The 21,967-nt window shown below is 37.4% G+C and overlaps 1 protein-coding gene across 3 annotated transcripts in view; it reads left to right on the forward strand.

Annotated features, from left to right (window-relative positions):
* The window catches only part of ADGB (androglobin), a 203,825-nt gene that overhangs the window by 36,017 nt on the left and 145,841 nt on the right, over nucleotides 1-21,967 (forward strand). For all 3 annotated transcript variants that reach the window (XR_009738581.1, XM_061428240.1, XM_061428239.1), the window contains exons 2-5: nucleotides 4,042-4,198; nucleotides 10,179-10,271; nucleotides 13,101-13,172; nucleotides 15,261-15,470. Coding sequence is in view for 2 of the 3 variants with exons in the window: in XM_061428240.1 (XP_061284224.1) it covers nucleotides 4,042-4,198; nucleotides 10,179-10,271; nucleotides 13,101-13,172; nucleotides 15,261-15,470 (532 nt within the window). In the remaining variant the exon portion in view is untranslated. The remainder of the gene's footprint in view (nucleotides 1-4,041; nucleotides 4,199-10,178; nucleotides 10,272-13,100; nucleotides 13,173-15,260; nucleotides 15,471-21,967) is intronic.

Here is a 21,967-nt window from a genome sequence, read left to right on the forward strand (position 1 = left end):
TTGACAGAATGAAGAGGAAAGCAAAACATAGTCTCAATAGAACAGTTATCTTTTTAAATTAAATCTTCCTTTTACAAAATGAGTTTTTAGGGTTTTTGAACTTCTTAAATGAGGTAATCTTACCATGGTTTTAATGGATAAAAAATTGCTAATTTCTTTTTATCTGTAAGGTTGTACCAACATTGAGTAAAACAGGTACTATAATACACTAATTTATACCTTGATTTTTAAAAATTAATATTGTGAAAAATTTCCCCTTTTCCCTGATAACTATATAGTCATCCTTTTCATATTTTCTTACATGCTACCTAGAACCACCCCTTTACAATGTATGTATTATCAGACTTTCTTTTCCAGCAAGATAGTGGATTCCAATTTATAAAAATAATAACACCTAGAAACACATACATAAAGAAATACAAATGTTCAGGATCCAGAAATAAGAAGGGAACTGAAAGTCAGAATGATGGCCAGATTGCCAGGGAAGGCTTATCAGTTTATGAAAGTGGAACCTTTTGTTTAAAAAGATATAAGGTAAGATCTTGATCCCCAGAGGAAGGGAAACACTCCCACCTTAGATAAAGGCATGGCTTTCCAGTTTAATCCTCTATAAGAAGGTGAATGAGAAAATCCACCCAAGCACAGAGAGACTGATATAGAGAACTAGTGCTGATTGCTAACTTTAACTAACATAAAGAGTGGGTTCATCTGCATCATCCCAAATTGCAGATAGTGACTGCAGCCATGACATTAAAAGACACTTGCTCCTTGGAAGAAACGCTATGACAAAACTAGGTAGTTTATTAAAAAGCAGAGACAACACTTTGCTGACAAAGGTCTGTCTAGTCAAAACTATGGTTTTTCCAGTAGTCATGTACAGGTGTGAGAGTTGGACCTTAAAGAAGGATGTATGCCAAGGAATTGATGCTTTCAGATTGCTGTGCTGGAGAAGACTCTTGAGAGTTCCTTGGACAGCTAGGCAATCAAACCAGTCAATCCTAAAAGAAATCAGTCCTGAATACTCATTGGAAGGACTGATGCTGACGCTAAAGCTCCAATACTTTGGTCACCTTATGTGAAGAGCCAACTCACTGGAAAAAAACCCTGATGCTGGGAAAGATTGAGGGCAAGATGAGAAGTGGGCAACAGAGTATGAGATGGTTGGATGGTATCATCAACTCAATGGACATGAGGCTGAGAAAACTCCAGAAGACAGGGAGGACAGGGAAGCCTGGTGTGTTGCAGTCCGTGGAGGTGCTGAGTTGGATATGACTTAGCAACTGAACAACAACCACACGCGCTCACTGCTTTTCTCAGTTTTCTGTTTGTTTGTTTTTTCTTCTCTTTGTACATGGAGTACTAGAGGCAGGTACACAGCTGCAGTAACTGATAGAATATTGGAATGTTTTTATATTGATTGGTGAGTAGCCTTAACAATAACCTCACCCATAGCCCTGATCCCCAGACTTTCTCTGATTCTTGCCCTGGGTCCCTGTCCCACCTGTGGGCTTTATGTCCCCCACTCTAGTACTTAAAGAATAAACGTCTGTCGGAGCTGCTGGCTTTGAAGACCCTGATCCAGCATTGCAGAGTCATCTGTTTAGATCAGTTAATGCTCATTTCCTTCCCAATTGTTAGGCATTTTGAATAGCATCCCTGAGAGTGCCTCTTCTTTGTGTATGATTTGGTAATTTCACCAAGTTTTAAAATGTTAGATATCATTTAAATGCTAATGATTCTCAAATTTTCACTTTTACTCTCTTTCTCCCAAACTTCAGAATGCTATATCTACCTACCTATTCAGCATCTCCATGGATGTATGATAAACATCTACAATGCAACTCATTCAAAAGTGAAATATTGCTTTATTTCCTACCCCAGTTTTGTCCCATCCCATAGTCTTTTGTCTTTCAGGAAATATCAATTCAGTCAGCTTGCTCTACCTTTAAAATACACACTAGGGACTATTTCTTGCCTCCTTTACTGTTACCAACCTGGTCCAAACCACGACCAGCTCTTACCTGTTACAGCGCCTTCCAAGTTGTCTCTTTCATCTCCTTTAGTCTTTCCTGAACACAGCTACAAGAGTGATGAGAAAATTACAGTCACGTCATGTCATACCCCTGTTCAAAGCCCTTCTTTGGTTTCCTGCCTCACTCAGACTAAAAACCTTTGTACTTCCCTTTGTTTGGATCCCCATTATTATCTTTGCCCCACCCGTTACCTCTCAGAAACCTTCTCTTTCTAAACCCCTCTTTGGTCACACTGATTTCATTATTCTTCAAATAAACTGAGATGCTCTTTGCATCTGGAATACTCTTCCTTGTTTGTGGAACATTCTTCCCATAGGTATCCACATAGCTTGATCCTTTATTTTCTTTCACTATTTACTTAAACATTATAAAATAGACACTTTACATGACCACCATATTAAAAATTGTGCAAGTTAACTCCTCAGGTTCCCTCTCCTTATTTTATAATTCTTTTTAGTGTTTTTCACTTTATACTAATACTATTTATTTTACTCAATTTACACTGTTTATTATGTGTCTCCACTGCTAGAGTCTGAACTCAATAAGAGTAGAGATTTAAGTCTGGTTTGTTCACTACTTATCCCAGGGTCCACAGCAGGGTTCCAGCCTCACAAGTAGCTAAAACTCAAATAGTTAAAGAGATGCCTTTTTTAGATTTTACAATTCATTAAAATATAGAAAAAGCAAAACCAGAGGTTTAGAGATAGGAAAACTCCAGTATACTAATGGTGAGAGTATAAGTCCAACTTTCCTGTAGAAAATTAGTCAAAATATACATCACAAATTTTCAACATGCAAGTATTTTGATGCAGTAAGTTTCCTTATTAAAATTTGTCCTAACAAAATGATAATGTGTGCAAAGATTTGGCAAAAGGGCAACCATCACTGTCTTGCTTATAATTGGGAATAATTTAAAAATTAAAAGCTTCAAATTTCCAAATATAGAAAGTTAGTTAAATGAAAGACAATATATCATACAACAGAATATTATGCAATCATTATATTAGTATATAGATATGTAAACACTTATTTGCATGGAAACTATCAACAGTGTACTGATAAGTGGAAAAAAGCAATCTATAAAAGAGAACATGATGAATAATGTCATTTTTAAAGAAAGATGTATATCCTTGTACATTAATCTGAGGGGATGAATAATTTTTAATGATGTGGTTTCTAGAATGATGTGGGTATGCCTTTCTTATTTATCTGATTTGTATTTCTAAATTTTCTTTTAAAATGATGACCATAGTTGACTTTTTGTATTGGGAAAAACCCAAATTGTAATTGCACTCTTCTTCAAAAAGATATTACTATAGCTAATGTATTACTATTATACAAGTAAAGGATTTTTGGGGGGTATGAATTATATGTAAAAATTCCCCTTGATAGACTTCCCTGATGGCTCAGTCAATAAAGAATCTACCTGCCAATGCAGGAGACCTGTGTTCAATCCCTGGGTTGGGATGCTTACCTGGAGAAGGAAATGGCAACTCACTCCAGGATTCTTGCCTAGGAAATCCCATGGACAGAGGAGCCTGGTGGGCTATAGTCTCTGGGGTTGCAAGAGTCAGACATGACTTAGCAACTAAACCACCACCATTGCCCTTCATTGTTATTCCCCTTCTGTGTTGATGATAAATGTCCTGCCTCAGAAAGTAAGGACTTGTTCAGTTGCTAAGTCGTATCTGACTCTGCAACCCCATGGACTGCAGCACACCAGGCTCCCCTGTCCTTCTCTATCTCCTCGAGTTTGCTCAAATTCATGTCCATTGAGTCAGTGATGCTATACAGAAGCTAATGCTCAAAATTTGCTCACAGAATAATCTCTTTGTGGTATTTCAGTCTTTAAACCCTTAACATGTGGAAGTTGTCTATCTACAGGTATGACTATTGAAAAGTATGTTTAATGTGTTTGCTAATAAGATAATTAAATTTATTTCATGAAATTATCTAGTATTTTACCTCAGAGATTTGAATTCAAACCCCCTCCCCTCTTTATCTCTAGTCAGTATGCTTTTGGCAGTAATGTACAACCATCTGAACAGAAGAAGGGGAAATTTCCAATCTGGCCAGAATGGAGCGAAGCAGACATAAATGCCGAGAAGTGGGATGCAGGCAAAGGTGCAAAAGAAAAGGACAAATTGGGGAAGAGCCCTGTACTTGTAAGTAGACTTGAATGTGGCTAGACTTCAGTTTGGTTTTTGATTGTAAATGGAATATGATTTGTTAACATGTGCGTGTGCTCACTCTTCTCCACAGCCTCCATTGAAAAGAGAAATTTTGTCTTTGTCCACCTTGACTCCACTCATCCTACCTTGTCTCTCCAGGTCTTTAGTCCTGAGCTTTGGTGAATTGCATTTAAGTAAATGGGAGGAGAGAAATGACCAAAAATTCATAAGAATGAAAGAAATAGAATAAGCTAGCTAGTAGATTTTGAGACTTGGGAACCAGGTATTTAGAGATGTTGGTTTAGGAAATGAGAAGCCCTCACAAAATTGTGAGCTGTTATTCAGAGATTATAGGGAAGATAAATTTTTAAGAGATGCTACAAGGTAAAAATTGAATCCCTCTTATATCTGTACCCCAAGATATTTTGGTTAAAATCTCTGTCACTCTTCATTTACCTGTGACTTTTTATAAAAGATTTTTTTTTTAATATGGATCATTTTTAAAGTATTTATTGATTTTGTTTCAATATTGCTTCTGTTTTATTTTTTGCTTTTTTTTGGCCACGAGACGTGGCATCTTAGCTCCCCAACCAGGGATCAAATCTGTACCCCGTGCATTAGAAGGCAGTGTCTTAACCTCTGATCACCAGTAAAGTTCCTACCTGTGACTTTCAAACATGGTGCATCCCTGAGATTGGAGCTGAGAATTGAGTTCCTACAGTTTCCAGTTAAATTGCTTACTTAAGAATATTTATTTCCAAAAACCTCTTTGTAGAAAATACTAGTCTGGGTTTCATTTAAAATATGGCCCATTTATTTGATGCAGTAATTCATTCAACAGAAGTACTTTTAGAACACAGCACAATTTTCAAGACACAAAATTGCCGTAATGGCTAGGTTGAACTCTATTGTCTTTATTCGCAAAGAACTCTCAGAAATGGTACTTATTAGCATTTACATTTTGTGCACAAAGTGCAGAATCACAAACTGCATGATTCGTATCAGTAATTTGTTTACATAAAAGGCAGTCAATATAATTAATTGCTGACGTTGTTAGCATTTGAACAATTTCAAATAACAATATGTGAGACAATGTATTCTTTGTACCATACCTAAAGTAATTATGAAATGTTTAGATGCAAGGGACTTTTGAACTCTCTGGTTCAAATGAAAATGGTCATGTTTTACATATTTTAATAGAAATTCAGATCTTATAGGGATTGTTTGAGAATTCTCATCAGCAAATAGATTTTGCAAATTCTCAGTTGAGCAGCTGAGCACTGGAAAAGATTCAGGGATAAGTCATTCTAAATTATAAAGAAGCAATGGGGAAGAGAAGAACAGAGTACCTGAAAACTCTGAAATAGGAAATGAGATACAAAATAATATTTTAAGGACCTTACAATAAAAGCATGCTTTTATTAGATGATTATGAAAAGTTCTCGCAAATCTCTGGAAGGTCAGGTATCGAATTCTGGAACTTTTCAATAATATGGAAACAAGCGTAAGTCTATTGGAAGAAAATTTATCGGAAGAAAATCATTGAGACTGGAGTGGTAATAAGTGTGCTGGTCACTTGATGTTCATTTTATTTGGGGGTAACACATAGGACTATTGCTGGATGCTGTATGAAACTGCATGCTTCGGGGAGCCCTCCCCTCATACTACTGCTGTTCCACTGGAACTTGACATTTCAGAACCTAGCCAATACCACATTCTTCCAATGCAACTTTCAGAAGGTAGGAAAGCACAGCTCAAATGCCGGTTGTTATGGCAATGCAAAGAGGTGCCATCCGAGATAGAACCCTGCTTCCCACCCCCAGTTCTGTTCCACAAGCTCAGCATTCATGGCTCAGGGAGCAACAATTTCTCCACTGGAGTGAGTCCTGGACACTCCAAGCCTTGTGATTGCATTTCTATAATATGGTGGCACATAAACTCATTCCAATCCTAAAGAAAGGCAATGCCAAAGAATGCTCAAACTACCGCATGATGGCACTCATCTCACACGCTAGGAAAGTAGTGCCCAAAATTCTCCAAGCCAGGCTTCAGCAATACATGAACCATGAATTTCCAGATGTTCAAGCTTGTTTTAGAAAAGGCAGAGGAACCAGAGATCAAATTGCCAACATCCGCTGGATTATCGAAAAAGCAAGAGAGTTCCAGAAAAACATCTATTTCTGCTTTATTGACTATGCCAAAGCCTTTGACTGTGTGGATCACAATAAACTGTGGAAAATTCTTCAAGAGATGGGAATATCAGACCACCTGACCTGCCTTTTGAGAAACCTGTATACAGGTCAGGAAGTGACAGAACTGGACGTGGAACAACAGACTGGTTCCAAATAGGAAAAGGAGTACGTCAAGGCTGTATGTTGTCACCCTGCTTATTTAACTTATATGCAGAGTACATCATGAGAAACACTGGGCTGGATGAAGCACAAGCTGGAATCAAGATTGCCATATGCAGATGACACCACCCTTATGGCAGAAAGGGAAGAAGAACTAAAGAGCCTCTTGATGAAAGTGAAAGAGGAGAGTGAGAAAGTTGTCTTAAAGCTCAACATTCAGGAAACGAAGATCATGGCATCCGGTCCCATCACTTCATGGCAATTATATGGGGAAACTGGAAACAATGGCTGACTTTATTTTGGGGGATCCAAAATCATTGCAGGTGGTGATTGCAGTAATTGTCATGAAATTAAAAGATGCTTAATCCTTGGAAGGAAAGTCATGACCTACCTAGACAGCATATTAGAAAGCAAAGACTTTACTTTGTCAACAAAGGTCTGTCTAGTCAAGGCTATGGTTTTTCCAGTAGTCATGTATGGATGTGAGAGTTGGACTGTGAAGAAAGCTGAGCGCCAAAGAATTGATGCTTTTGAACTGTGATGTTGGAGAAGACTCTTGAGAGTCCCTTGAACTGCAAGGAGATCCAACCAGTCCATCCTAAAGGAGATCAGTCCTGGGTGTTCTTTAGAAGGACTGATGTTGAAGCTGAAACTGCAATACTTTGGCCACCTGATGAGAGAGCTGATTCTTTTGAAAAGACCCTGATGCTGGGAAAGATTGAGGGCAGGAGGAGAAGGGGATGACAGAGGATGAGATGGTTGGATGGCATCACCAACTCAGTGGACATGAGTTTGGGTAAACTCTGGGAGTTGGTGATGGACAGGGAGGCCTGGAGTGCTGCAATTCATGGAGTCTCAAATAGTCAGACACGACTGAGCAACTGAACTGAGCTAAACTCTTGCAGGTTTTACCAGAAGAAACTGCCTTATACATATGACCCTGGCAGTTCTCCTTGGAACGTTACAGAAGGCCACTTCTTGAAATGTGAGGCTAGTGATCAGGAGATTGGTATCAGATGAGCTGACCATTTCCTGTAAGTCCAGAGTTAGGTCTCAGTTCCTCACCTAAGTGATGGCAAAGAAAGGATATGGTGAGTGAAACAAATGAAGAACTATATGATAAAGTACTGTAAGGTAGATGTAAGAAATATACCTAAAGCAACATGACAAGAAAAGAGTACGATTAACAAGAGGAGAGGCTCAAATCCTGGAGAAAAGGGAATCATAATGAGATGAGCCCCACTAATTTCTTCCTCAAAGTCATTTATTAAGTCAAGGTATGGAAAGTAGAAACCAAGAAGAAAGTAGTGGCCTGGAGCTTGTGTCAGTTTTTCTGGGTTGAAGTGAAGTAGGATATTGTCTGAAGCTGCCAAAGCAGACCTTGACCCAGATCCCAGGGTAACAATGGAGACATGATCTGAAAATTTTACGTACATTATCTTGAGACATGTATGTACCTCATAAGCTATGAATGTGAAGCGTTTGCTGCAGAGCAAATGAATAAAAAAACAGCAGTCTGGAAGTTAAATAACTGAGAAAACATTTCATAATGATAGCTAGAGATTGGAATTTCATGTACACCAAGTTAGCTTGATAAACATTCCAGACTTTCCATTAGTGCCCCAACATGGCTACAGCATTCCATAATGAGTAAGTATGAACAAAAGTACACTAGTCTTGCCAAATCCTAAGACCCAATGTTGACTAGGTCAAATTTATCTTGCACTCTGTCAGAAGGGAATAAAATCCTCCTCTTGGGAGGAAGACATCACCATTTAGAACCTGTATATATTTTTATATCCAGTATATAGTGTACACTCAAAATTTACCAGACAGAAAGAGAAACAGAACCAAGTGACTAAAAATCAAGAGGAAAAAACAGATAATAGAAACAGATTTAGAAGGAACTCTGAGAATTTTCAGATAGGACACTTTAAAATTTCTAAGTTAATACTTTTAGGGGAAAAAAGCCATGTGAGGGAACCCCAGAAGCCTAGTACTTCTCTTGGAAAAACGTCAGTCTATCTTTTAAACTCATTCTTCTATCATTTTGACTAGATGTTGGAGTTGCCTTTGTCTTCATTTGAATTATTCCAGTATTGTTAAATGTGACAATAAACCATATCCTTCAGATACACAGAAATTTATTAGGTTTAACTCTCCGACAATGTCCTCAAATACAACCTATTTCTCAAGACACATGAGTGTTAAGGTAAACATATAATGAAAATCAAAACAGTATTTATTTGATCCGTCCCCATTAACTGAGGGGAAGTTTACTCTCTGCCCCCACCGTAGATATATTATGTTGCTGTAATATCTTGTTTGTACTCCTAGAAATTTTCATATCTTTATTTTTCATAAAAATCTCAATAAATCTTTATTTCTCATAAAGATCTCCCATCACCTACCACCTCATGAGCCATGAGAATTTTCACATAGCAGTTACTTGAAGTGTCTCTAACTTACTAGACTTCTTGCATTTGGGCACCATTCTTTCTCCAGAATTCACCAATTGATCCATAGTTGGGGGTCAAAAACTAATGAATTAATTGCCCTTCTGTGCATTTGTTCCAGAAAAATGGAAACTTACGTTCACACAAAAAAACAATAACCTGTACACAGTGATCATTGCAGCTTTATTAGTAACAGCCTGAAACTGGAAACAGCTCAGATGTCCTTCAATGGGCAGATGGTAAACGAACAAATATCTGTAGCATGAAATATTACTCGGCAATAAACAACCAACTATTGACACATGCAAAAATTTGAATGGATTTAATCTCCAGGGAATTAGGCAGAGAAATAAAATAAATCCAAAGGGTTACAGACTATATGGTCCTATTCATATAACATTACTGAAATAACAAAATTGTAAAAGTCAAGACTAAACTAGCAATTGCCAACTGGTATGGATTAAACACAGACTGGGGAGCTGGAGGGTCCCTGTGGCTATACAAAGGTATAACGAGGCTCCTTGTGCTGGTGAAACTGTTCTGTTGTCTGTGTCAGTGTCAATATCCTGATTGTGTACTACAGTTTTTTAAGGTGTTACTACTGGAGAACTTGGATGGAGAATCAAGGAACTCTCTGTATCGTTTCATACAATGGTTTATGAATCCTGATTACACCAAAATAACAAGTTTAATTAAAATGATTAATAAACCAAAGTCAGGTCAAAGGTACAAATTTCATTTACATGAAATCCTTTTTATGATTCTAACCATTGAAAAATAAGTAAATATTTTTTTAAATCTTCTTTACTTAGATTAAAAAAACAATATTTTCAGTGGAAAAAATGGCCTTACTGGCCCATTCAAAATTGTCTCCCTACCATACCTAATTCACACTCCAAAGCAGCTCATGCTTGTTCAGACTACTTCCTCTGCAATCAAAATGCTATTTAATAATCAAGGTTTCATTAATTAATTACAGCAATGTTAATTCAATATTCTCTAAGTACTTTATGAACTAGCTGTGAGAACAGTCACACAAATTCCTCTATAAATTCTTCTTTATTGTTCAGGTTCATTTGATATATTCATTTTTATTGGGATAGAGTTGTTTTTATTTTAATAAAACTATAATATAGAGAAAAAAACTTAGCACATTTTTTTATGTAGCATTTTTTTGAAGACCCTGAAGGAAAAATTGAGTTACCATCATCATTGAAAATTTATTCCTGGAAACGTCCACAGGATTTTTTAATCAATCGGGTAAGAGATAATTTTACTATTAAACAAAATTTGTATTAGTCATGAGATATAATATCCTAGTTTTGAAAATTTGCATTTTAAAAACAGTTTAAGGTAGTTTTCCTGTGGTATCTAGTAAGAAAAAGTAATTACTTCTTGGCATTTAAATTAGAAATAAATATTTATCAATATAGTTTGTACTGGTTTCCAAAAGAATATTGACATTTTGTTTAAGGCCTCAAGTTTCCTTCTTCTCTGCATGATGTCAAATTATAACCTAAAATGTTGCACAAAGTTTTTCCTTAAATCCTGACACACTTTCTCCTCTCTGCTTCTTATGTAAAGGTCTTTCTAGGTTAGAGTTCATTAGAATTAATTTTCCAGTCCAAGAGAATAACACTTGGATTTCTCTCTTCCAGGAATTTTTTAAGCATTTTCCAAGGGCCATTTTCATATCTGAACTCCATTTGTTGTTGTTGTTGTTGTTTTTACCAATGTGGACATCACCCAAGAAAACTTCATTTTAAATAGCACTTCATTTTAAATAGTGCTTATATACATTAAAGCTTTAGACACATTGATCTATCTTCCTAATTAATAGCTATGTTAGTTTGAATATATTTGGTATTTTTAAGGGCTTAATTATCACTAATGTCTTTTTCCCCATCTCCCACTTTCATTTAATGCATAGGAAACTAGTAGGCTAAATTAGGTACTTAATGCTAGTCAAAAGATTAAAATGGAGCAGATTCTTCTGTGATTATGGAATTCATTGCATCTCTGCTTCTATGCAAAGTGATTTTATTCCTAAGAGTTTTAGCATTTAGAAGCACTGCTACTAATGAAGAAAATACAATTTATCCATCATATTTTCAATTATTGTTATTAGTTAAGGAAGTCAGAAACACTAAATCTTAAATATTTATTCAAATGAGAAAATAACAAAGTACATCTTTGTCCATCAGAGTACTTTTTCAATGCCTGTCTGTAAAACACTTTAAATAAAATAAATCAAATTTATACAAACCATATTTTTAAATTAGTTATATTGTTAGGTGACTTTGAAATGAAGAATGCAAATTCTGTGATGTTAATACAATTCACTTAATATGTATGTATTATTAATAAGACTCAGGCTCTACTCACTCTAAGTACAGAATTTACATTCCAAGCAAATGAAGAATATAAATTCCATGAAGTGAGAGTGTTGTAAGTTTGGATAAGTAAGAAAGTTTTTTACCTTTTTAGCATACCTTAGGTCTGAGAGATACACTTCTACTAAAAATAAATGAATTCATTGTTGACAATGACACTTCCACCTTCCTGAACTACTGTCATCCATCTCTGTACCTCTCTCCCTTTGCACTGACCCTTTCTCTTGGTCTGTCATGCTGGGAGTGGACCAGAACAGTCAGAACTAAAAGTCCAGCCAAGCAGTAAAGTTTTAGATTAGTGCTGGCCAAGTTGTATTGTCTGAGTCCACAGTGATAAACACATTTGATTTTGAGACATTAAATATGGACAAGAAAAAGTGAAAGTGTTAGTCACTCAGTTGTGTCCAATCCTGTGGGATCCCATGGACTACAGCTCATCAGGCTCCTCTGTCCACGGGATTCTCCAGGCAAGAATACTGGAGTGGGGTGCCATTCCCTTCACCAGGGGTTCTTCCTGACCCAGGGATCAAACCTGGCTCTCCTGTGTTGCAGGCAGATTCTTTACCATCTGAGCCAATAAATATGGACATACATAAAGTTTAGACAAAAATATTGTAAAATAATAATGACCTTTCTATATAAAATTTACTGAATATATAGTGTTGCTGTTTAGTCACCAAGTCATATCTGACTCTTTGCGTCCTCATAGACTGTAGCCTGCCAGGCTCATCTGTTCGTGGGATTTCCCAGGCAAGGATACTGGAGTAGGTTGCCATTCCCTGACCCAGGGATCGAACCTATATCTCCTGTGTCTCCTGCATTGACAGGCAGATTCTTTACTGCTGAGCCACCAGGGAAGCCACTGAATATATATATATATATATATGTTCTCGACACATTATATGTATGTAATTTTATAAATTGTGCTTGTAAATTATGAACTTAAGAGTCAATTCTGGCCTTCAAGGGAGTTGTAGGTAAATTTCTCTCAGACATCTGAAAGTACTTTATTGAGTTTTCAAGGTGTTAGTTATACAGATGATTGAGTTTCTATAAAAATCTACTTTGCTAATCAAAGTCATTTTCATGTTAATTTGGTATGTTAAATATATAAAGTTGATATTAATTGTAACTAATTAAAAATTTTGCTACAAGTCATATTTTTCCCTATTATCTTTTTCCTTTATTGACCTTAATATATAAAGGCAACTTTAGATATATACAAATTAAATAATGACTGCAAAATTAACTTTAAAAGATATTACAAGATTTGAAGTCAAACAAGATTTTTAAAAGCTGTCTCAGTTAATATTTTTTATCCAAGATGAAGAGATTTTTCTAGCTACCAGATGTTAACTAAGCTTCAGGTTTAACTTGAATGGTTTATTTAAATTTCAAATCGGGTTTTAAACTCTGTGTGTGTGTATGCATGCTAAATTTATCTGCATATGTTACATCTTACAACATTTTATTATGTTAAAATACTGTATTTTATAGGCATTACATTATTAAATTAATGTCACAGCTCTATCAGAGGTTATCTTATAGAATGTTTATTTTTTTATTTCTTCCAATTCCTCTGTGAGGAACAAAATCAAATTTGGCCTGTATGTAGCACATGAAATTGTATCAGTAAACTAAATTTCCTTTATTTTTCCCAAGGAGCAATATCTCTCTCTATATATTTTTATTTCAGGCTCCAGTGGTTGTGAAAAATGAAATCCTGTTTGACTTATTTTCAGCGAACGAGCATTTACTCTGCAGTGAGGTAGGTTGGGGAAGTATGAACCAAAAAGCTCCTTGAAGAATGCCTTGTGGACCTGCTTAAACAACTCCTGGGTAGTCAATTTCAGTGCTCTTGCTCACCTTTAAATTTTAGTATAACTGAATATTTCGTACCCAGACACTCAAAGAGGAAGAGAAGCTCTTTAATTGAGTTTAGCAACAGAGTCAGTGGAAGAGATGGCACACTGTTTGTGCCATGAACCAGGGTAGTCAGGTTCTCACCATCTGGGCATTTCTCTTCTGGATCCATGTACCTAGCAATTACCATAAAGTTGTTGCCAATCTGAGCCTACATCATGCCCAAGAGTAAGGTGTCTGGTGGTGTTTGACTTGCCAATGTGGAGGAATCAGGAGACTCAGTTCAAATGCAATACCTCACCTATACAAGACAAATTTTCAGCACAGCAGTCCTACAGCCTGTGGGAATTCACCTTCTCCCTCTCCACCCTGGGTTCTATCCATCATAAGTAGACCTGTTCCACTTCCCTAAGGTAGTTAGATCTGAAACAGGGATTTTTTGTTTTTTCATTATTTTCTCCGAAGGCCCAGTCATAGGGGTATAATTATCGATTCAAACATTTTGTCTTTCTTATCTTTAACATCTTGGCCAATACTAAAATCAAAATATTTATTTTTTCGGTCAGGTTGTACTGAGTTGTATAAAATTATCTCTGGATTGTTTTATATTTTATGAATTCCAAAGACTTTAGCATATTCTCCATGGACATGTAAAATGTTTTATTTATTTTTATTGAAGCGTAGAGATTTACAATGTTGTCTTAATTTCTGTTGTACAGCAAAGTAATTCAATTCTACATATATACTATATATGCATTCTTTTGTATATTTTTTCTGTATGGTTTATCACAGGATATTAAATATAGATCACTGTGCTATATAGTAAGACTTTGTTATTTATCCATTATATACACAATAGTTTGCATCTGCTGATCCCAAACACCCAGTACGTTTCTCCCCCACCTTCTTTCTTGGCAACCACAAGACTGTCTCTATGCCTATCAGTCTATTTCTGTTTTGTAGATAGGTTAATTTGTGTCATATGTTGGATTCCACAAAGGAAGCATAAAATAATTCTATAGTAAAATCTCCAGCTACATAGGAGGATATCTGATTTGCCTTTTTCAACTTAACCTACATTTAAGAAGCTTTCTAGATAACCAAGTTAAGAAAAATATAAATCTTATGACTTCAGACTCAAGTATTTAATCTCCTTACAAACCAGGCAGTGAAACATACTCTGAAGTTCAACTCTTCACTGTGCCTTGCTGCCTGATGAAAACCTTGCAGGTGGGAGTTTTACTTGGAGCACTGCTGTACCTGCCGATCAACATGTGACTATGGGACTTAGAGTGTATTTAAGTGTGTGCCCAGTTTTACTTCTTTCTCATGTCTCGTTGCTTGTCTAATTGATCTTATTGACATAGAAGGATCATTTTCTTCTCAAATTCTCACATTTACAGAATAGTAGTGCAATAAGGTGGTGCTATTGGTAAAGAATTCATCTGCTAATGCAAGAGACTTAAAAGACTTGGGTTCGATATTTGAGCTGGGAAGATCCCCTGGAGGAGGGCATGACAACCCACTCCAGTATTCTTGACTGGAGAATCCCATGAACAAAGGAGCCTGGTGAACTACAGTCCATAGGCTCACAAAGAGTTGGACACTACTGAGTAACTAACGCTTTCACTTTCACAGCTCAATCTTTTATAAAGATTCCAAAATAAAGCCATCATTGCTCTCAGAAGCATTCTGAGAGCACACACACACACACATACAGCTAAAATGGTGGTCAGTGTCAAATCACTGACCATTTACTCTGAAAGACAGCTCTTAGCTAAGGATTTTTAGCTTGTATTATGATTATATGTTTTGAGAACAAAAGCAAGATATATGACTTTATTCTGTAGGTAAGAAATAAAAATGTAGAATATATTACACGTAGAATCTAATAATGCTACTGGAAGTAGATTTTCAACTGCCACCCACTCCCAAAATCACAGTGCCAACAATTGAAAAATAACTAATGAACACTACTGGTTTTTACCTCTAGCTAATGAGATGGATTATCAGCGAAATCTATGCCGTGTGGAAGATATTCAATGGGAGTGCTTTGGCCAATTATTTTAAAGGAACAGCAGGGGACCCCCCTCTTCTGGTCTGGAAGCCCTGGGAACACATATACTCTCTATGCAAGGCTGTGAAGGGCCACACGCCCTTGTTTAATAGCTATGGAAAGTATGTGGTGAAGCTTTACTGGATGGTAAGTTCTTGTACACACAGGTAACCATTTGTGTGTCTTTCATATTGCAATGTTTCTCTTACCTGCTTTTAAAGAAGCTAATACAAGATGAGACAGTTTATAAAGGCTCTCAACTGTGTACCTACTGGAGGAAAAGTCTTACATATGTCATTTGAGATTTAAAAGAACACAGTTGCATCCTCTGTAATACCAGTTCCCTGTGCTTTTTATTTTTTAAATGTTTATATATATTTTTTTTTAATTTTTATTGGAGTATAGTTACTTTACAATGTTCTGCTGGTTTCCACTGTATAGCAAAATGAATCAGCAATACATACACATGTATCTCCTTTGTTTCAGATTTCCTTCCCATTTTAGGTCACCACAGAGGACCGCTGTACCGTATGCTCTCGTTAGTTACCTATTTTACACACAGTACCAATAGTGCATATATGCCAATCCCAATCTCCCAGTTCACCCCACCCCGCCCCTTCCCCCTTGATGTACATATGTTTGTTCTCTACACCTGTATTTCTGTTTCTGCTTTGTAAATAAGATCTTCTATACCATTTTTTTTTGGATTTCACATATATGCATTAATATGTGATATTTGTCTTTCTCTTTCTGACTTACTTCACTCTGTAAAACTAGTGCTGCTGGTACCACTGAGGGGCAGTCCTCTGCTGCCTGTGACTCTGCAGGTGGGCGGGCTGGGTAGGCAGGTGGATGCATAGATAGGGCTCTGCCCTCTCTGATGTGGTATCAGGGTCATGGGCAGGAAACAGGGTTTGAGCTTAAGTGTGATCCAGTCCTCTCTTTGCTACTACTGAAGGGCCTGATCTGATCCATTTTTTGCCCTGACCTTGATATTTGTTTTCATGTTAACAAATCTCACTTTGACACAGGAAATATTTTACCTTCATCTGAAAGGAAACAAATGGGAAAGTAGGAAGCACAGGTAGAGAATTCAAAACCCCTTAATTAACACAACAAAGTAGACTCACACCCCATTGAGCAATGCTAGCTTATATTAAACACCTTTGGGTTTATCACGGTGGAATGCTCTTTTCTAAAGGCCCAGAGCCACAAGCAGGCCCAGCTATGGGATTGAGAGTCTCTTGTTCAAAAGTTATTAGCCATTTCAAGATGGTGATATCAGCATTTTAAGCAAAGCATGAGGTCCTTCAAAGTGTGGGGTCCCATGTGACTGCACAGGTCACATACCCATGAAGTTGGGCCTGATAACAGAGGATAAGTATTCTTGAACATTTGAGGCAATGAGGAAAGTAAATCATGCTATTGTCTATTTCTAAGAACATGGCTTTCTTCTTAATGAGCCGGAGCCATCTATTCTTCCTGGGGTGGGGAATGCTGAAAGGCCAATGCTTAGGAATCAATAGGATCATTACAATAGGAAGGGGCTTCCTAGGTGACTCAGCAGTAAAGAATCTGCCTGCCAGTGCAGGAGATGCTGGTTTGATCCCTGGTGGCTCAGATGGTATAAGTGTCTGCCTACAATGTAGGAGACCCAGGTTCAATTCCTGGGCCGGGAAGATCCCCTGTCAAGATCCCCTGACAACCCACTCCAGTACTCTTGCCTGGAAAATCCCATGGATGGATGGAGGAGCCAGCTAGTCCACGGGGTCATAAAGAATCAGACACAACTGACTGACTTCACTTTCACTTTCACTTTGGGAAGATTCTCTGGACAAGGAAATGGCAACCCACTCCAGTATTCTTGCCTGAGAAATCCCATGGACAGAGGAGCCCATTGGGTTGCAAAACAGTCAGACATGACCTAGCAACTGAACATGCACAGTAGAAGGTAGAGAAGGGAATCTTAGCCTTTGATATCCAAAATGGGAGTTTGGGTTGTTTTTTTTTTTTTTTTTTTATAAAACCTTTTTTTCAAGACCTTGAAAGTCAAAGTGTTATTAGAGAAAATAACTTCCTAAATTCCTTTATCCTTCTATGTTGACCAATCAGGAGGCAGATTTGACAGAGTAGACTTCAGAGTATTACATGTGTACAGAGGAGTGAAAGGGAGGACATGGCATTAAGAATGTGGATACACAGAGGACAGTGTAGGATTATAGAAAGAAAGTAAACATGGGAGGAGTGAGGAGGTCGGACGCCTGGATATTTAGCCCCACTTCTGCACATTTGCCTAAACTTGAATTGGAACAAAGTTCAAAATTATCAAGAATTTCAAAATAGCGTCAGCAGAACACTAAACCAACCCTGTTAGCTTCTTTCTCTCTCTGCTCGCTGCCATCCCCCCATCTTTTCTAATTTCCTCCTGGATAGGGGTCAATGTTTATTAACACTATATACCATTTTGTAAAGAAAATGTGATTTTTATTTAACTGTACAGATTCCTCAGAAACCTACACCTTCCTGAATTCAGAAACTTTTTAAAAATGAATTTAGTCCAATTTGGAAATGTCAGTCTGACACAGTCATTTAACCTGCCTCGTTAGATGTGTAGTTCTTGGGAAAGAGGGCTAGGAATCAGAAAGACAGCCCCATGTCCAGTGACTTCTTCTGGTCCCTCTTTGGATTCACCTGAGGAATGGCATGTGGGAAATGATGCTAAACTGCTGAGCACTGAGATATGATTAGCTCCATGTGAATCATGTTGTAGGCCCCTTGCTGGCACTTATCTCTGAAGGGCATGGTCTTATTTGTGCTCACTGAGACTTGACAGAAAGCTTTTCTCATCTTCAGTATCTCCAAATGCATTCTTAGGGCCACATGGGCCCGTCAGGGTCCCTTGCACATAAAGGCAGAGAGACCATCTCCTTCAAGAGAATAGGCACACAATATGTCCTGGAAAAAATACAGGGAACTATAAAATGTGGTAATTATGTAAAAGAACCAGATAGTTCAGTTCAGTTCAGTTGCTCAGTCGTGTCCGACTCTTTGCAACCCCATGAATCGAAGCACGCCAAGCCTCCCTGTCCATCACCAACTCCCAGAGTTCACCCAAACTCGTGTCCATCGAGTCGGTGATGCTATCCAACAATCTCATCCTCTGTCATCCCCTTCTCCTCCTGCCCTCAATCCCTCCCAGCATCAGGGTCTTTTCTAATGAGTCAACTCTTCACATGAGGTGGCCAAAATATTGGAATTTCAGCTTCAACATCAGTCCTTCCAATGAACACCCAGGACTGATCTCCTTTAGAATGGACTGGTTGGATCTCCTTGCAGTCCAAGGGACTCTCAAGAGTCTTTTCCAACACCACAGTTCAAAAGCATCAATTCTTCGGCGCTCAGCTTTCTTCACAGTCCAACTCTCACATTCATACATGACCACAGGAAAAACCATAGCCTTGACTAGACGGACCTTTGTTGGCAAAGTAATTTCTCTGCTTTTGAATATGCTATCTAGGTTGGTCATAACTTTCCTTTCAAGGAATAAGCATCTTTAATTTCATGGCTTTAATCACCATCTGCAGTGATTTTGGAGCCCCCCAAAAATAAAGTTGGCCACTGTTTCCACTGTTTCCCCATCTATTTGCCATGAAGTGATGAGACCAGATGCCATGATCTTCGTTTTCTGAATGTTGAGCTTTAGGCCAACTTTTTCACTCTCCTCTTTCACTTTCATCAAGAGGCTTTTTAGTTCCTCTTCACTTTCTGCCATAAGGGTGGTGTCATCGGCATATCTGAGGTTATTGATATTTCTCCCAGTAATCTTGATTCCAGCTTGTGCTTCTTCCAGCCCAGCGTTTCTCATGATGTACTCTGCATATAAGTTGAATAAGCAAGGTGACAATATACAGCCTTGACATAGTCCTTTTCCTATTTGGAACAGTCTGTTGTTCCAAGTCCAGTTCTAACTGTTGCTTCCTGATCTGCATATAGGTTTCTCAAGAGGTAGGTCCGGTGTTCTGGTATTCCCATCTCTTTCAGAGTTTTCCACAGTTGATTGTGATCCACAAGTCAAAGGCTTTGGCATAGTCAATAAAGCAGAAGTTGATGTATTTCTGGAACTCTCTTGCTTTTTCAGTGATCCAGCAGACGTTGGCAATTTGATGTCTGGTTCCTCTGCCTTTTCTAAATCCAGCTTGAACATCTGGAAGTTCATGGTTCATGTATTGCTGAAGCCTGACTTGGAGAATTTTGAAGGTCCTGATAAATAGTAGATTTTCAACACTATTAGTTTCCTCCCTTCTTTCCTGTATTCTTTCTTTGCTCCTTTCTTTCCCCACTGCTGCCTCCTATTGTGGAAGCCAAAGGGATGGATCATTCTTCCTCCTACTCCTTGGTAGAGTCAAGGGGAAAATCACACGATCAGCTTACCAGATACTCTCCTGCCCATCTTGAGTCCAGATGCAAAAATAGAGGGCATGTAATGATCACAGGCAACTCTCCACCCGATTCTCTCACAATATGACCTTGCTGTGGTTCAGTTGCCCAGACTTGCTTAGTTCCTCTGGTATCCCCCTATTGCCTACTTATAAAGCAGGTTATTTAAAGTTTTGTTATGAAATTGTATTCTTTTATACATTGTTATTGTTTAGTTGCTGAGCTGTCTCCAACTATTTGAAATGCCATGATTTATAGCCTGCCAGGCTCCTCTGTCCATGGGATTTCCTAGGCAATTTACATCCCAAACTTTACTTGCCATTTCCTTCTCCAGGGAATCTTCCCAACACAGAGATTGAACCTGTGTCTCCTATATCTCTTCTGTCTCCTGATTGCAGGCAAATTCTTTACCACTGAGCCGCTTGGGAAGGCTTTATACATTGTAGGTAATAATAAATGTGAGTATAAAGGAAGTACTTTTAAAATTAGTCTTTTTAGCTATGTGGCCTCCACCTGACTGTGATTTGTAATTTTTATGTAGTCAATTATGTCATTATATTTCTTTACAGAGTCTAGGATATTTGTCATTTAAACAAGGTACTACTTCAAGAATACAAAAAATATTTCCCTTTAGTTTTATTTTAATGTTTAAACCTATCATTTGTTTTATCTACTGTGAGAATGAAGAACTGGTTTATTTTTTTTACTTAAAAACCTCAGCCAGTTGCCCCAGCATTTTATGTCAATGTTTTACTTTTTACCCATTGATTTTAAAAACTGAGTGTTATCATACACTAATTTCCAGTTTGAAATTATGTTTGATTTGGGGCTCTCTTTTCTTTCACTCTTTTCCTTGTTCTCTTCAGATACCATATTACTTTAACTATAAGGAATTTATAGTTTGCTTTGATTTTTTAGAATAAAATGCACCTCTTACTCTCATTTCAATGTTTTCTTAGCATTTCTGGGTAAACATTTCTACTAGTATTTAACTTTGAACACATAATGGTTTATTCCTTATTCTACATACAAAAGGGTTAATCCTTAATCCTCATCATTGTTTTTTGTTTGTTTGTTTTTACTACAGCTTCCCTTCTCTTGAACATTTTATTTTGTTTCATCTTTCATTCAGAAAGAATATGCATTCCAAAATTTTATTTACTTAGAATATATATGTGAATTTTTGGGGTAACAATATTGAGGTCTATTTTCCTTTATATGTGATTATGTGAATGATCATTTGCTTACATATGGAAAAAGTAGCTGATAACCTGTTTTAGAATATAACAGCCAATGCCTGAGTATCTTCTGTGTTTAACACTTCAGGGACTCATTCTGAGCACTCTCCACCCTACCTGAAACCCTGATACTGTCTTCCCTGAATCTGCTTCACTTTTCTCTATAGAGCTGAGTATGAAGTATCCACTTAGTGTGTTCATTAATATAAGGATATATATGTATATATATATATATATATATATAAATATCAATATGAATCTATTGCTTTCTTTTCCCAGAGCTTTTGTTCATACATATATTCTTATTTTAACCATTAGCCCAATCTACGGTTCTTTTGGTAAAGTAAATACAGAAGCCAAGTTACAGTAACCTCTTGCTAGTTCTCTTCTACTTTGATCCATTCTTTAAAATTGGACTGTAGCCCTAGAGGGGATAGAAAGATACTGAGTGATGATAGTGAATAGATGAAAGTGAAAGTCGCCCAGTCATGTCCTACTCTGTGTGACCCCATGGACTGTAGCCCGCCAGGCTCCGTCTGTCTGTGGTATTCTCCAGGCAAGAGTACTGGAGTGAGTAGCCATTCCCTTCTCCAGGATCGAACTGCAGGCAGATTCTTAACAGTTTGAGCCACCAGCAAAGTGAATAGATAGACAGAGGCAATTTTTAAAGAGACAGAAACAAGAACTTTGCTGTTTGAGAGACCATGTTCATGGAATAGAGGTGGCCGCCTGGTTTTCTAGTTGTAGATATCTATTCTCTCTGGGTTAAGAGCAAACATTTCTGCCTCTCTCCCCCTAATTCCCAGGTGGTAGGGCTGAGCCAACAGCTCTTTCCAGATGAGGTGTAGTACAGAACTAGAGGAAATTATTTCTGAAAAGGTAAAATGGATTGTTATTTTCACTATATGTGTCCTTTTCCAGACATACACAATTTAATTTCTGGCTTTTTCCTCTTCCAATTCTAATTCA

Source organism: Bos javanicus, chromosome 9, assembly GCF_032452875.1.
Source record: "Bos javanicus breed banteng chromosome 9, ARS-OSU_banteng_1.0, whole genome shotgun sequence".
Lineage (NCBI taxonomy): Eukaryota > Metazoa > Chordata > Mammalia > Artiodactyla > Bovidae > Bos > Bos javanicus.